This window comes from Neophocaena asiaeorientalis, unplaced genomic scaffold (genome assembly GCF_003031525.2).
Source record: "Neophocaena asiaeorientalis asiaeorientalis breed wild unplaced genomic scaffold, Neophocaena_asiaeorientalis_V1.1 scaffold123, whole genome shotgun sequence".
Taxonomy (NCBI): domain Eukaryota; kingdom Metazoa; phylum Chordata; class Mammalia; order Artiodactyla; family Phocoenidae; genus Neophocaena; species Neophocaena asiaeorientalis.
In genome coordinates, this window is record NW_020173666.1 from 12,400,402 (window position 1) to 12,415,927 (window position 15,526).

Sequence of the window (15,526 nt, forward strand, 5' to 3'; positions counted from 1 at the left end):
ATGTGCTGTCTCTCTCTGTCTCTCTGTCTTTCTCTCTCCCTTGCGTGCGCATGCACTAACCCCCCCCCACCATGTGCACACACCAAGGAGAGGCCATGGGAGCACATAGTGAGAAGGTGTGGGTCTGCAAGCCAAGGACACGGCCGTGCTGGCCCCCTGACCTTGGGACTTCTCAGCCAACATTACCGCACAAGCCAGTTCCCCTCCTCTCACTCCCTTTTCCTGTACGTGTGTGGAGAACCCTGACTAATACAGACTGTAGTACTGAGAAGTGGGGTGCTGCTGGAACAGATACCCGAAGATGTGGAAGCAGCTTTGGCGCTGGGTCCTGGGTAGAGGCTGGAGGAGTTCTGAGGGACACCTTGGAAATATGGAAGTTAGGGCGATCTCTGGTGACGTCTCGGGCAGAGTGAGGAGCATGTTATTGGAAACTGGAGGAAAGTGACTTTTGTTATAAAGCGGCAGGGAACGTGGCTGAAATGTGTTCTGGTGTTCTGTGGAAGATAAAACTTGCAAGCCAGTGAAACTGGTTATTTACCCCAGGAGATTTCTAAGTGGTTTGGAAGGAGTGGCTTGGTTCGTCGGGACTGCTTCGAATAAAACGAGAAAGGGGAGGACGAATTGAAGAAGGAATTGTTAAGTACAGAGGAACCAGAACTTGAAGATTTGGAAAATTCTCAGCCTTTCCACACAGGACGAGGTGAAGGCAGGCTGTTGGACATCTTGGATTTGCCGGGATGGGATGAGAGAGCTGTTTGTAGGAACGTACTCTGTTCTTCAAGAGGGAGAATGACCCCAGCGGCAATTCAAAGGTCAGCAGGGCCACTGCCGCAGTTTCAACAGGCAAGACGGCCTCAGCCCAGAGCCTTGAACCCCAGCCCAGCATACCACGGAGGCGACACAGAGTATTGAACCAAAGGGGATTATTCTTGAGCCTTAAGGTCTAATGGAATTCCCCTTACTAGGTTTTGGACATGCGTAGGAACCATCACCGTTTCTTTCTTTCCTTTTTCTCCTCCCTTTTGGAGCAGGAATCCCTCCCCTGTGCCTGTCCCACAGCTGTATTTTGGATGCCCATAACATGTCTGCTTTCACTGGTTCACATCCGGAAAGGAATTTTGCCTCAGTGTGAATTGTACCTCGAGTTTCACCCACATCTGATTTAGATGATATTTACGTGAGACTTTGGGCTTTAGATGAGAGTGTTGATGCTGGTATGAGGTAATAAGACTTTGGGGGCTGTTGGGATGGGATGAGTGTATTTTGCATGGGAGCTTGCCATGAATTTGAGCGGGGCAGCAGGGGTGGGATGCTGTGGACTCTGGAGTTCAGGCTCTTAGGGGTGATTAAGGTGGAACGAGGCTGTTGTAAGCGTGGGGTCCTGATCCAGTAAGACTGGTGGCCTTGTAAGACGAAGGGAAAGAAGAGATTTCTCTTCTCTTCTCTCTCTCTCTCTCCCTCTCCCTCTCCCTCTCCCTCTCCCTCACACACACACACACACACACACACACACACGCACGCACTGAGGAAAGTCCTTGTGAAGACACGGTGTAGAGGGGACCATCGGCAAGAAAGGAAGAGAGCTCTCACCAGAACCTGGCCTTGCAGGCACCTTTATCTTGGACTTCCAGCCTCCCAAACTGAGAAAATAAATTTCTGTTGTTTAAGCCCATGTCCGGTGTTTTTGCCACAAGCCTCTTGCCATAGACACCTTTGCTGTGGAAAATAAAATAACTGATTGACACTTTGGTTTGACAGTTTGGTTTCGGCTGGTTGAAATGCACTAGCATTTCTCCCAGTTAGCAACGTTACTGATGGCTTTATTGGGCTAACAGATGACGATGATTTGCCCTGAGAGTTGGTTTCCTATTTTGAAACACACTACGTTGGAGGAGAAGGAAGCCGAGGGCCTCAAAGGTGCAGAGCTGAACCCATGTTTCTCATAGAATTTTGGAACATCTATCAGCGGACGTGGGACCGTATGCCAAGAACACGAACAACAGTGTAGGGGCATTTCCAGTGCAACACAAAGCTCAGCCACAAATACGCAGCCTAGTATTTGGAAACCAGTATCTCTCTTTTTTTGGCCGCACCATGCATCATGCGGGATCTTAGTTCCCCTACCAAGGATCGAACCTGTGCCCCCTGCAGTGGAATGGCGGATTCTTAACCACTGGACCGCCAGGGAAGTCCCAACGTATCTCTGTTAATGAAGGAAGAAATTTGGCAAGAAAAAAAAGTGCAGTGTCAAATGAGGAGACAAATAAACAAGCAAAAAAAAAAATAACTTATGAACAAAGACTTGGAAGACAAGTGCTTACGTACAACCTACAAAATCGTTATTTGCACAGTGCTGCCATGAATCAATACACATCTTAAATGCATTCACACATTTTGTATTTCACAATAAAGTCCTTATAATTTTGTTACTCACTTCTCATGTTTTATTATGTCCTTTCTAATGTTCCCATTTCATTTTTCATTATTATGGCAAAATTACACACTAGGGAGACAGCTAATAAAGTAGTTACGAATGTTTGTGCCCCCATCCAAAAAAGGATTCAGGTGTTGAAATTCTGATGCCCAGTGAGATGGTATTAGGAGATGGGGCCTTGGGGAGGTGATTAGGTCATGAGGGCAGAGCCTTTATAATCATGAGATTAGTGCCTTATAAAAGAGCCTGCAGGAGGATCCCTGGCCCCTTCTGCCACGTGAGGACATGGTGAGAGGTCAGCAGTCTACGGTCCCGAAGAGGGCATGACCAGAACCCGGCCATGTTGGTACCCTGACCTTGGACTTCCAGCCTCTAAAACTGCAAGACAGTAATTTCTGTTGTTTACAAGGCACGCAGTATGTGGTATTTTGTTACAGCGGCCCAAACAGACCAAGACTTCAGTGAAGGAAACGAGCAGATGGTATGGTATATAGCAGTGGTTAACAAGTGTAGGTCAGCGTTGAGTTGTGTTACTGAACTTCCTCAGGTCTGTGGACTGGCTCTGTGCTCGTGAACACGCGAAAGTGTTCTGTGAGGTCACCTGCCTGTTTGAATCATGGCCAAACGTCCTTTGATCCAGGAATAATTTGCGACGCATTATAAATGAAGTAGTAGGAAGCACTGCTCGGGGCGCGGTGGAGCTCAGGTGCACAGCACTCTGGCTCGCTGGGCGCCCAAGCTGTGCCTCCTGATGCAGGCAGCAGGTTCAGGGGGTGAGGTGGTGACGGGCTGGGCGTCAGCAGCCTCCCTGCCGAGTCGTTCCGCTCTGCCTCCCGTGGCCTCCGAGAGGCCCCTGTTCACAGATGTCACCTCCACATGCTCAGAAACTCGGCGCCGAGTTTGGATTAACAGACTCATCCTTTCCAGTATAAACAGCCCTTTTGAACGATCTGATCACTCACGTTCTATAAATTAGTTCACGTGCCTTTTTCTATTACCTGGCAAGGCTCTCGGAGCCTGGAGGGATGAGGCGTTGTCAGCAAAGTGATTCTGAAGCACGGGGTACTTCCAGTGAGGGCAGAGCTGGGTTTCGGGGGGTTTTGGGGGGTGAGGGGGTGAGGAAGGCAGCAAAGGAGAAGGGATTTGGGGAGGTTGTTGAACGTGAACTTCATCTGCTCTGCGGTTTGGTGACAGCCTGCTCTGTGCACATCACCTTCTGCCTGATGGCCAGCTGACCCCGGTACAGACACCTCAGCGGCGCCCACAGCTACCGCCGAATGTTCTACTGCGTGGGTCTCATTCCAGCCATTGCTCGAAGCAAGCCAGCAGCTCCTGCAGGTGGAAAAGCCAAGGCCCACCGGCAACCTTGTGGCACTTCCAAGACCACCTGGCATCCAGACGTAAACTTCTGGGAGTCCCTGAAATAGACCTGACATGGGTCTTAGTCCAGAGCAGGCCTGGAACCAACTGGGGTCTTCCTAGGTCCCAGGCCAGCAGCACGCCCTCAGGGGAGTCACTGAGTCAGCAAGCCCCTTGCTTGGCGTGGGTTCCGGGGCCGCCGCAAGCCTGTGTGGCCCCAGATGGCTGCCTGGTGTGTCATGAGGTGCAACAGCACAGCCGTTTTGGCTCCAGCCTTCCGCACAGTAAACAGGGCCAGACTGTTTTGTACATTCCAGAGGCATTAAAATTCATGCCCATTTTGATAGCAGTAGAAGTGCCTACATTTGCTTAGGAAATGTAAGAGCATAAAAAGGTAGATGGAAAACAATGTCCTGCTCCTTTCTGATTCAACCTCTAGACTTAAACTGATGGCCTGTCAGAGTCAGTCTGTCCTCTGGTTTCTAGTAATAACCATTGTTAGGGTCTAATTGACATTACTCCCCTAAATTTTGCTGGTTGGTGTCTTACCAGATGAAATCTATGGAAACAGCCTGATTTCCACGATGATTGACAGCTGCAACTGCTCAGACTCCAGTGACATTGAACTGAGTGATGACTGGGCTGCCAAGAAGTCTCCCAAAATCTCCCGAGCTAGCAAATCACCCAAACTCCCAAGGTAATTTCGGTCTTTAGGGGTGCGCTCCCTTTTTTTGTGTCTCCGAAGGTGTGTCTGTTATGTCTGCAGCAGAATCCCGCTGAAACCAGCAGCTGAAGAGCACAGCCAGAGGGCGTCGTCGCCGTTCATCTGGAAGATCTGCCCGCAGTAATCACAGCTTCCTTCATCCTTGCCTTTGGGATAGAAAAAGACATCCAGTAGCAAGTCTGCTAAACCCGCAGAACTTCCAGGGGTGGTTAGCACTGATGGTGGGCGGCATGGGGTGGCCATAGCCAGGGAGCTTGTTTTACCTTCCAGTTTGAGAAAAGTAAGAAAAATGTTTTTGCGGTGTATGTAATGTGTTAAAGAAAGTGCAGAATTACATGCCTATAATTCTGTAATAGGGAAAAAATAGTGAACTAAAAAAAATTAGATCCTAAAGTTTGTCCTAAGGAGTGGCAGAAAGCTGAGAGGAGGTGGAAGGGCCTACGGTGTTGTAGATAAGAAACCCCACGTGCCCCATCCTGGCTCCCTGACCTGGACACCACTTTCCTTATCTATGGAAGTTAAAGGGTGGACCAGATCTTCACTAAGATCCCTCTGTGATGCTGTGCAAAACCGAGGTATAATTCACCTACAGATAGAGTCCTGCCCGATCTTAAACACACCAGCACGGTGTAGTTGATAAACCAATGTATCCACCACCCAGTTGAAGATGAGATTTCCATCACCCTGGAGGGTTCCCTGGGCCCTTCCTGTTCGATACCTGCGCCATTCTGACTTCTATTGCCGTAGGTTGGTTTTGCTTGTTCTTGAACTTCATATAGATGGCGTCAAACAATACGTGCTCTTTTTTCTTTTTAGGCTTTTTTGTTCAACGTAATGATTTTGATTCATGCATGTCGTTGCGTATATCAACAGTTTCTCTTTTTTTGCTCTATGAAATTCCCTTGTTACGAATATACTATAATGTATTCCATTTACCAATTGATGGATATTTGGTAGCTTCCAGTTTGGAGCTATTATGAATCAAATCCAGCTGTAGACGTTCTTATACAAGACCTTCTGGGGACATATGCACTTGTTCAGGAGGGGAGTTGCAGGGCCATGGGGTAGACGTGTGTTGAACTTTATGGGAAGCTGCCAAGCAGCATTCCTAGGTGCCTGTGCCATTTCAAATTCCCACCAGCAGTGTATGAGAGCTCTCGCTGCTCCCATTCTTACCCGCAGTTGAAGGTCACTTAAAAAATTGTATGCATTCCGGTGGGTGGGAAGCGGTATTTGGTTGTATTGGGTTGGCCAAAAAATTCGTTTGGGTTTTTCCATATGATCTTATGGGAAACCCAAACAAACTTTTTGGCCAACCCAATAGTTTAATCCTAGTTATCTCCAGTGATTAATGATGCTAAGCAAGTTTTCATGTTTGTTGGCCATTTGGGTATCTTGTGTTTTCTAACTATGAGTCCTTTGGCAGATATATGGATTATCATATAATCTAATATGTGAATTTCTTCTTTTTTTTGTCCTGTTGAGGAAATCTGTGTCTACCCTAAGGTCATGAAGACATTCTTCTGTTTTCTTTTGGATGCTCTGTAAAGTTTTAGCTTTCACATTTCACTCTCAGATGAATTTTATACCGCAGATTGATTTTTGTGTAAATATGAGTTAGGGGTAAATGTTTGGGTTTTTTCCCGCGTAGATATCCATTTGCTCTAGCAACCTGATTGATTTCTTTTCTCATCTTTATTCTAAGCTTGTTAATTTGCAGATTAGATTATGAACTTTCCTACACTTCTGCAGTGTTTCCGCTTTTCCCGTTACTTAAGCAGAGAGGCCATTTAACACATAAGTAGTCAAATCCTTCACGTGTGAATGTCCATTTGAAGCTCCTGGGTGCGGCAGTCTCCAGAGCTGGTCCTCCTTCCTTCCGTCTTTCCCAGCGTTGAATCCCCTGCACAAGGCAGCCAGGCTGGTTGTCCTCGCACGGAGGTTTAACCAGCTCTGTCTCCCTCAGCCCTAGATATCTTATCAAGCTCTCAAGCAGTATATGTGAGGCTTCATGGTTTTCCTTCATAGAACGCCATCAACCTTACCATGTTCATTTTTATAATACTCTCTTCGGGGTAGATTGGCATTAAACACGTATGTTCCCCATGTCATAAGCATAGGAACTGAAGACAAACTTTAGATCTAATTTAAATATTGCAGGTGGTGAAATGCTAGATAAGTCTGTTGAATTCCAAACATTATGTATTAGGAATTGTGAAATCATTGTGGTCTTAAGGTGAGAAATAACTCTTCCCACCCACCATTTTCCCCGGGACTAATTTTGTAAATCCCTGGCAGAAGGCATTTCTAAACATACTCTTCGTCAATAGGAAGTAAAAGTTAATTCTCAGGGGTTCCTTACAAATGAATCGCTTCATCTAACCGCAGTATACTTTAAATATATGCTATTTGATATACGATTCTGTCCTTCTTTCGTCATGTTCGTAAGGCAAAAGCAGGTGGGAGGGACTTGATTAAATTAAGGGCCCAGCCTCGGAGAGAGTGACACCACGGGGGGCTGCTAGAAAGTGAGGAGGGTCCGGGAGCGCCGGTGGGTGCCTGACCCGTGGCCTCGTCTCTGCAGGATCAACATTGAGGCTCGGAAGTCCCCCAAGCTGTCACGTGCGGCTCAGGAGATATCCCGGTCTCCTCGCCTGCCCATGCGCAAGCCGTCCATCGGCTCGCCCAGCCTGACGCGGAGGGAGTTTCCCTTTGAAGACATCACTCAGGTAGTGTCTTGAGCCCCACCACGCACCCCTCTTCGTGCATGCATGACAGCGGCTGAGCCCTCGGGACCGTCTCCGTGCCTGGGACGGCAGTGCCCGACTCGGGCACCCTGGAGGAGAGCCCTGGTTGCCCCCCTCGGTACCCCTGCCACCTCTTCATCCTGCTGGGCCTCCCTCCCACCTCGGGCATCCCTGCTGCTGCCACGAGAACCTCCTCCCAGGCAGCTCTGCTTGAGACATATCCTCATGTCCACCTCTGCTCCCTCAAACCGCTCCTGACCCCCCAGTGACTCCCAGTGTCTGCGGGAGCCCAGCCCCAGCTGCGGCCCCGCAGTCTGGCCTGCCTGTCTCCCTCCTGGTCCCCCTCACCCCGGGGGCTGCAGCCTCGCTGTTGACTGGTCTCTTCCCACCTTTGTGCCTTTGTCCTGCCTGCGTCTCCATCTCCGGGTCTTCGGGCCCATCCTCTCGTCTCCTCCCCCTTGTTTCTGCCTTCACGCTTCCAGATATAAGTTCACCTCCATGCCGAAGCCTTCCTTCCCTGACTCAGCCAGAGTAACCCCAAAGCATGTTGTTTATAGCTCCCTTATAACATTGCTCAGTGACCCTCTGTCTGCAAATAATTACAAGCCTGATCTCCTCCATTAGCTTATGAGCTCTGGAGTGCCTGTGTGTATGTGTGTGTGGGGGGGGAGGTTTAAGTGTAATTGACCTACAACACTGTTAGTTCCAGGTGTACAATGTAGTGATTTGATACTTTTATACATTTCAAAATGGTCACTATGATAAATCTAGTTACTGTCTGTCACCATACAAAGTTATTATAATATTATTGACTGTAGTCTCCATGCTGTACATTTCATCCCTGTGATTTATTTATTTTATAACTGGAATTGTAGCTCTTAATCTCCCTCACCTGTTTCACTCATCCCCCCCCACCCTCCCCTCTGGCAACCACCTGTTTGTTCTCCACAGTCTGTTTCTGTTTTGTTGTATTTGTTCATTTGGTTTGTTTTTTACAGTCCACATAGAAGTGAAATCATACAGTATTTGCCTTTGTCTGTCTTATTTCACTTAACATATACCCTCTAGGTCTATCCATGTTGTTAACAAATGGCAAGATTTCATTCTGTTATGGCTGAGTCATATTCCAGTGTGTGTGTGTGTGTGTACGTGCGTACCACAGCTTCTTTATCCATTCATCTATTGATGGGTAATTAGGTTGCTTCCACGTCTTAATTATTTTAAATAATACTGCTATGAACTTTGGGGTGCACGTATCTTTTCAAATTAGTGTCTTGGGAGTTTCACTTTCAGAACAATACCCAGAAATAGAATTGCTGAGTCATATGGTAGTTCTATTTTTAGTTTTTTGAGCAGCCTTCATACTGTTTCCCACAGTGGCCGCCCCAGTTTGCATTTCTGCCAGCAGTGTTGGAGGGTCCACAGTGGCCGCACAGTTTGCATTTCTGCCAGCAGTGTTGGAGGGCTCCCTCTTCCTGAGGAGCTAGGTTTTATTCATCTGTATTATTGCCCTTGCACGTGCATACACACACACCCTACACATATGTGTGGTTTGAGCACAGTGATAACTTTTTAAGTTTTTTGAAATTTAATTGAATGAAAAAACATAATTGGGTGGTCTCAGGACATAGTGGTATCAATGCAACTGATATTTCTGGGAGAAATATCAAGGCTAAGAATGGAGTCAGAGCTTGGTACCTTGTGTAATAGATCAGTGACCGGGGCAAAAGGAGAGGTGAAGAAAAATGTGCCCACGTCACTTCTGTGACCTTTCTAAGCTACCCACACACGGGCACACGGGGACACCGTCCGCCCCTCACTCCCAGACCTGAGAATCACAGCCCGTGAGCCACCACTTAAAAACAGGGCCTGGCATGCTGTAGTCGGCGTCTGGTATTGAAAACGGTGGCATGATACAGAGAATGAATATTTCTGTCAGTGCCCACCAGTGACTTTTTAAGCAAAAAGTGTTGGCATTCTTACTTCTTAAGTGATTGATAGAAAATATGGAAAGAGATTGTGGTTTTTCTTCTTTTTTTCCCCCCCACAGCACAACTATCTTGCTCAGGTCACGTCTAACATCTGGGGAACCAAATTTAAGATCGTGGGCTTGGCTGCTTTCCTGCCAACCAACCTCGGTGCAGGTAAGCACTGCATGCATCCCAGTCGGAACTCAGGCTGAGAAATCAATTTCGACCTCCAGTGGCCTAAAGTAAACCACTAGCTCTTACGACACCAAAAGGTTAGCATGTGCTTTACCTCCAGGTTAGCCACCGTGATGTTGTAAAAATTAGAATTATTGCTCGAATCGGGTTTTTTTTTGCCAGTGGTGCTTTGATTTCTTTCTATAAGCCCTGACTGATAAAAATGACAGAAATAACCAAAAGCTCTGATAGGTTTCTGGTTAGTTTGATTTCTGGCCTTTTACCATGGGCAGATTTTGGTACCAGTGTCTTTAGGTTCTTGAGGCAAAAGAAACTTCTGAAGAAAGTCGAGAGGAGAGCACTGGAGGCTATTAGAACACAGGGGCCGACTGTTAGTTCAGTTCTTAGTGGTAAATCTTTGTAGATTTCATTTCTAAGTACCAGATAAATATCCTGTCTGTTGGAAGCTTGAGACATCGGGGAAAATGGAACCAACGGAGGACAGAGCTGGGCGAGAACCCAGAGTGTGCGTCCTCCTCGGTACCCGACTTGAGTGAGTAGCACTAACGTGTCACTTTTACTCTGGGACAGTGAGGGAGGGAAATGACAGAGGTCCTTTTCCAAGTGGCTTCCTCCTGATGGCACAGCCCTGTATGGGCTGAGCGGCTGTGTTGTCCCCCACCTTGTGGGGTGGCCTGATCATTTGACATGCACACACCTCTCCAGAAGGCCGCCTTGGCCAGCCTATGGCTGGTGGCCCCATCTTGAATGTGCTCTATGTAACCTACTAAAAATGTTTTTTGTTTTTTTGTTTTTAAATTCTGAATCTGCCTATTAGAGCTGTCTCAAACACAGATCCTTTAAAATAAATAATTCTTGCAAAGCAGACGTTAAAAGATATGTTGCTGTGTATGTATCTTCAGAGGCTTATTAAGTAGTGCTGCAGGTGGATTTTTCATTTTGAAGTTATTCAGCTTAAAGAAGAGGAGGAATAAAGGTAAAATATAAAACTGACTTAGGAAATAAGAGTAGACTATCCCTGTACATAATGCAAAGAAATCTCTTAGGGTATTTTCCACAACCTGGACACCCTCTGAAGACCACAAAAGCCTGTTCTTCAGTAATTCAGCAGTGCACTGCTTGTGTACACAGGGTTCTTATACCACTGTGTGAGGGTTGTGACCATCCCCATGTCAGTAAGCTGAGAACTTAGCCATCTGCTGACTATAAACATTGAAAAAAGGAATGAAAGAATTTACTTACTGGATCTTTTCATTCTGTCTGCCCTTATTTCTTGGACATTGAGTAGATCCACAAGTGGGTCAACGAGACCTTAAGATGGGAGGGCCCATAGTGCCTTTGAGGCCCGTGCTGCCGCAGTGTGAGGAATCTGAGTGCCCAAGACCAAAGCCTTCTGTATGACTGTGGTGAAATCACTGTCCTAGTCATTGACCTTTTTAAAAAGAGGGTTTTAGCTAGTACCATATGTCAAGCGAAGAGAATTTTCCATTTGATTCTACTAGAGAGAAGAAATTAACTCTTGGATTTTAGAAGGTATATTACATATGGGCACCCCATTAAATACTCTGGTAAGCTTACCAGTGTGGATGGAAAGCAAGAAGTCTGTGTGGCCTGGCCTGTGGTTATTAAAAGAAAAAAAAAAAGTGAGTGCTGTTGGTTACTTTATATTGGATAATTGGATAATAATTTGTTTCTCTCTATTAGAATGATCTGGCCTGTGAAATTTTCTATTTTTAATTTTTTACATTTCTTAATTTTAAAAATATGGAATAAATTCAAAAGATTTAAAGGAGTATAGTTAAGCTGTCTCGTCCTCACCCCCCAAGCCACCTAGGTTTTTCTCCCCCACTCTGGAGGCAACTGATGTTATTTCTTAATCCCTCCTGAGATTTTTAATTTTATTTCTCTTTGTCAATCTGAATGACAAAGAATAGCACTTTAATGAATGCATTAATTCTTAAGCTATATGGCCATCCAGAGTTTTTAGGCCGAAATGCATATTCTCTTCCGTGGGCAAGGGAGATGAAAAAGACCTGTAAGGACTGCTGGGTTGGAAAAATCATCTTAGCCCACGCCAGTCCAAGCACGCACCTTACAGAGGTCCTTCAGAAAGGGAAGTCTACTGCGTCCTGGGGCTGCTGGCCAGCCAGCCACCAGGCTGTTGGAGGTGAGAGCTGTGGAGATAGGGTGTGGCTTATCGTAACACAAAACTTAAAATAGTAATAACTAAAGCAACTCTACATATGTCACAGGAAAGAGTGTAAAGGGAAAGCTGACGGGGCAGCTTCATCCTGATTCTAATCTACCGTGAAACTTAAATTCAGATGCGTTACTTTTTCCAGCTTATTTCGTCTCTAAATATTTGAGTTGCAATCTAGGCCTTCTCTTAAATGTCCCCATTAATCAAAGTAAACCTCAGCATTTAAAGAAGCACGTGGCAGTTCCCCGTGTCTATCCTGATCATGAAATTGAAACAGAAAGTCAGTCAGATAAGAATTCAGTCCTGAATAAAAGCGGCATTTCATTCCTACCTGAGTCACGTCACCCCTTCTGTCATAGTTGCCTTCAAACAGCTCCTTGATTGCCCGAGAGTCCCCTGAGCTTGGCGCTCTGGTTATCACAACTATTTTCACTAAATTATCCTTCTGATTGCAAATGAGATTTTAAAATATATATATATTTATCATTCCCAGCTCATTCCAAAAAAGAGTGTAAGTTTTTAACATTTAAAATGTGTGGTTCTGTAGACAAACCACTGGCAGAGTGGCCGGGCTAGACCGAGAATTTGTTGTCACTGGATCTGCACTGTGTCCGGGGTGGCGGGTCGAGCGCCAGGGGGAGATGCGCAGCTGCCCTCAGGCTCTCAGCCCGCCCGCACAGATCTGTCTTCTGAGGGCAGGGACACCGCAGCCCCATTTCTCTCCCCGTGAGGGACTCTGCTGGCACCCTGGCTGCCCTCTGCGTGTCTCTGTTGACCGTGCTTTCCTCCTCCTCCCCACCAGTAATCTATAAAACCAGCCTCCTGCATCTCCAGCCGCGGCAGATGACCATCTATCTCCCGGAGGTTCGGAAGATTTCCATGGACTTTGTTAATTTACCTGTCTTCAACCCAAATGTGTTCAGTGAAGATGAAGATGATTTACCAGGTGTGTTCACGCATGTCAGCTGGTTTGTCACGAGCCCACACCCTCTCTTAGTGGGTCGTGTTGGGGGACAGAGTGGTAGTAGTTGAGGATTACAGCATGTCAGCCTGTGCCTGCTGCCTCAGTAAGGTTGGAAGGCATGTGAGGTGTCACGGCAGAAAGGTCACATACTGTCACTAGTTTGGGGAGGAGGGGAGTTGCCAGAGTAAGGACGATGGAGGTGGAGGTGGCTGTGAGCGCTGCTGCCACCGCGTCTCACCCTCAGGGTGATCCTCCTAGTCACGTGCCTGCATAAAGAGAAGTTAACGGGACCAATCAGACATCAGAAACGAAACCCTGTCTCACGGACCCTAGGCCAGCCCTCGTCCTCTCTGTCCCTGCTTAGAGAATGACGTCAGGCAGATGACCCTATGCCCACGAAGCCCAGTTTCTCAAACCTGCCCCGTCTCCCGGGCAGAAAACCTGTGCATTTCAACGTCTCTCTCTTAAGTGCAGTGCAGGTCTCCATGCATAGAACAGAAGCCTGGTGTGAGTTAAAAGTAAAATCTGGTACAAGGTTTTAAAATCCCAGTTTACAGATTTTGAAATATCTATAGCATCTTAGGTTCATTTAAGTGCTTTCTAGTCAGGGGGTCCTATTTTGATTAACAGACTAGAATGAATTCTAATTAGTCTCCCAATTATTGTCTGTGACTATTCTCAAAAAAAGTCCACCTGCAACAGTTTTATAAACACAGAGATTCCTCTACTTACAACCAAGCAAGGTTCTGAAAGTTTCTGGTTTCTGAGCCAGAGGAACCCTGCATGGGCCACTGACTTTTCCTGTACCTGGTCATTCTCAAACAGAAGGGCTCTAGTCTTGCCCTGGGATGGGCTAGACACTGATCCCAGCTCAGGCTCTGAACGTGAGGGAGTTGTCTGCCTTCTCTCAGCCCAGGTTTTTACCTGTAAAATGACTGTGCTTTCTGACAGTAGCCGCCTTTGGTCCTCTGACGGTTTACCTCTCCTCATGGGTGGAGCAGATGTTCTGGACTCACGCGGCCCTGATGGGCAAGGTCTTGCAACCGTGTTAGCCTGCGGTTTGGTGAGGCTGCACACCCTTGAGCGTGTAGCCTGTGCCCTGCTAGTTCACAGCCTTGGATCTGGGAGTATCTTTTACACTTTCTCCTTATCGCCTTCCATTCTCCCAGAACGTGACTGACAGAGCTCTCTCTAACGCTCAGCTGTTGTAATCATCTGTGGTTCCCTGTGGAGGAGGGAACGTTTGGTCTCAGAGTTTAAACTCAGTGCTTCGTGACGCGACAGAGACTCTCGTCTCGTTCAGTGGGGAAGACACCTGTTGTCAGTATTCTGTACCAAGGAGAGAACATCTGGAAGAGGAAGCTGAACAGGAATAGTAGAAAACTTGGGACAGGGCCCAGATTGGTGCAGCCAGGAGATAGTTACCTCTCACAAGAGGACCCCCCGGAAGGGGAGAGTCTGTTACAGGCGCTGAGGGTGGGCTTAGCTTTTCATGAACCAGCTGGTTTCGTTCTGAAGTTCTGGTGAACGGTCAGCCAGCCTCTGCAATTAGCCTGTTAAATTCTATTTCCTGCTCGGATACTGGTTGCCACACAGCACTTAGAGGCCCACATGAGCCAGCTTGCCGTGCTCGGTGAGCACTTCAGACAGGGCAGTTCAGACAGTGGCTCTGAGCACATGCACGTGGTCTGCAGATCAATGCTCAAATATACACTTTATTAAATCCCCACTGTGAACAAATAGGATATATTTACAGGGGTTATTCAGTGGGGCTCACCTTATATACCATTTGAAATGCTAAAAAGCAGCTAAATTAGGAAATGACCCTTCCCCTCATGCAGATTTGCTAGAGGAGTCTTTTCATTGGTTTCTCTACTGCATTTCCCATGGTTCTATTGACAGAAACTTAATTGCTGTACAAATCTCAGACACACACCTGCTGCATGACACTTCCCACACTAACCAGTCCGTGACCCTGGATGAATCCACTCTAAAGAAGCCTAGGCACTGAGTCCTCAGTGGAGTTTCATACTGTGCCAGGGCCCTCTTCTTGCTCAAAAGAGGGGGCCGTTTTACGAATATCACAAGTTAAAAGCGTCTTTTAAACACTTAATCGTTTGCCATGGTGCCATTCAGGTACATGGTACCAAATTCAGAAGGTTCAGAGGTATTTATTGAAAAACTCTGGCAGTGCCCTTAGCTTACGGACGACTGCAGGCTGCCCTGAAGAACCCACTGGGATTACCTGTGTGTCCTCCTAGAAACATTTAGGGAAGTGTTGTGTAACTTGTGTGAACTGTCCAGCTTTCCCTAAGCAAACACACCTTCCTCTGTAGCGACTGCATTCTGTATGCAGAAGGACTGGATGAGTAGAGGTGTGTTCCTTATTCTGACCCAGTTTCATGGCAGTGTTTTGTTTGTAAGCAGTTCATCTTTCTAATTTCCTTTCAGTGACAGGAGCATCTGGTGTGCCCGAGAACAACCCACCTTGCACCGTGAACATCCCCATCGCCCCCATCCACAGCTCGGCTCAAGCGATGTCCCCCACGCAGAGCATCGGGCTGGTGCAGTCCCTGCTGGCCAACCAGAATGTGCAGCTGGACGTCCTGACCAATCAGACCACAGCCGTGGGCGCAGCCGAGCACGCAAGCGACAGCGCCGCCCAGTACCCAGTGGCCAGCCGCTACTCCAGCCCTGGCCAGGTGATCTTCGGGGGCGTGGAGATGAGCCGCGTCATCCCCAACCCCCCTCAGCTGTCCCTGCCGCCGCCAGCACAGGGGGCCATCCAGCTGTCCGTGCTGGACCACGGGGACCGAGACCACGAGCACCTGCAGAAGCCAGCCAAGGCCCTGCGGCCGGTGCCACAGTTGGCTACCGAGGGGGACGCGGTGGTGTTCAGCGCCCCCCAGGAGGTCCCGGTGGCCAAGATGAAC

The 15,526-nt window shown here is 47.5% G+C and overlaps 1 protein-coding gene across 1 annotated transcript in view; it reads left to right on the forward strand.

The window, feature by feature from the left end:
• The window catches only part of TULP4 (TUB like protein 4), a 169,853-nt gene that overhangs the window by 145,977 nt on the left and 8,350 nt on the right, over positions 1-15,526 (forward strand). The window contains exons 9-13 of the mRNA XM_024747852.1: positions 4,346-4,490; positions 7,102-7,246; positions 9,315-9,408; positions 12,432-12,575; positions 15,045-15,505. Of these exons, the coding sequence (XP_024603620.1) occupies positions 4,346-4,490; positions 7,102-7,246; positions 9,315-9,408; positions 12,432-12,575; positions 15,045-15,505 (989 nt within the window). The remainder of the gene's footprint in view (positions 1-4,345; positions 4,491-7,101; positions 7,247-9,314; positions 9,409-12,431; positions 12,576-15,044; positions 15,506-15,526) is intronic.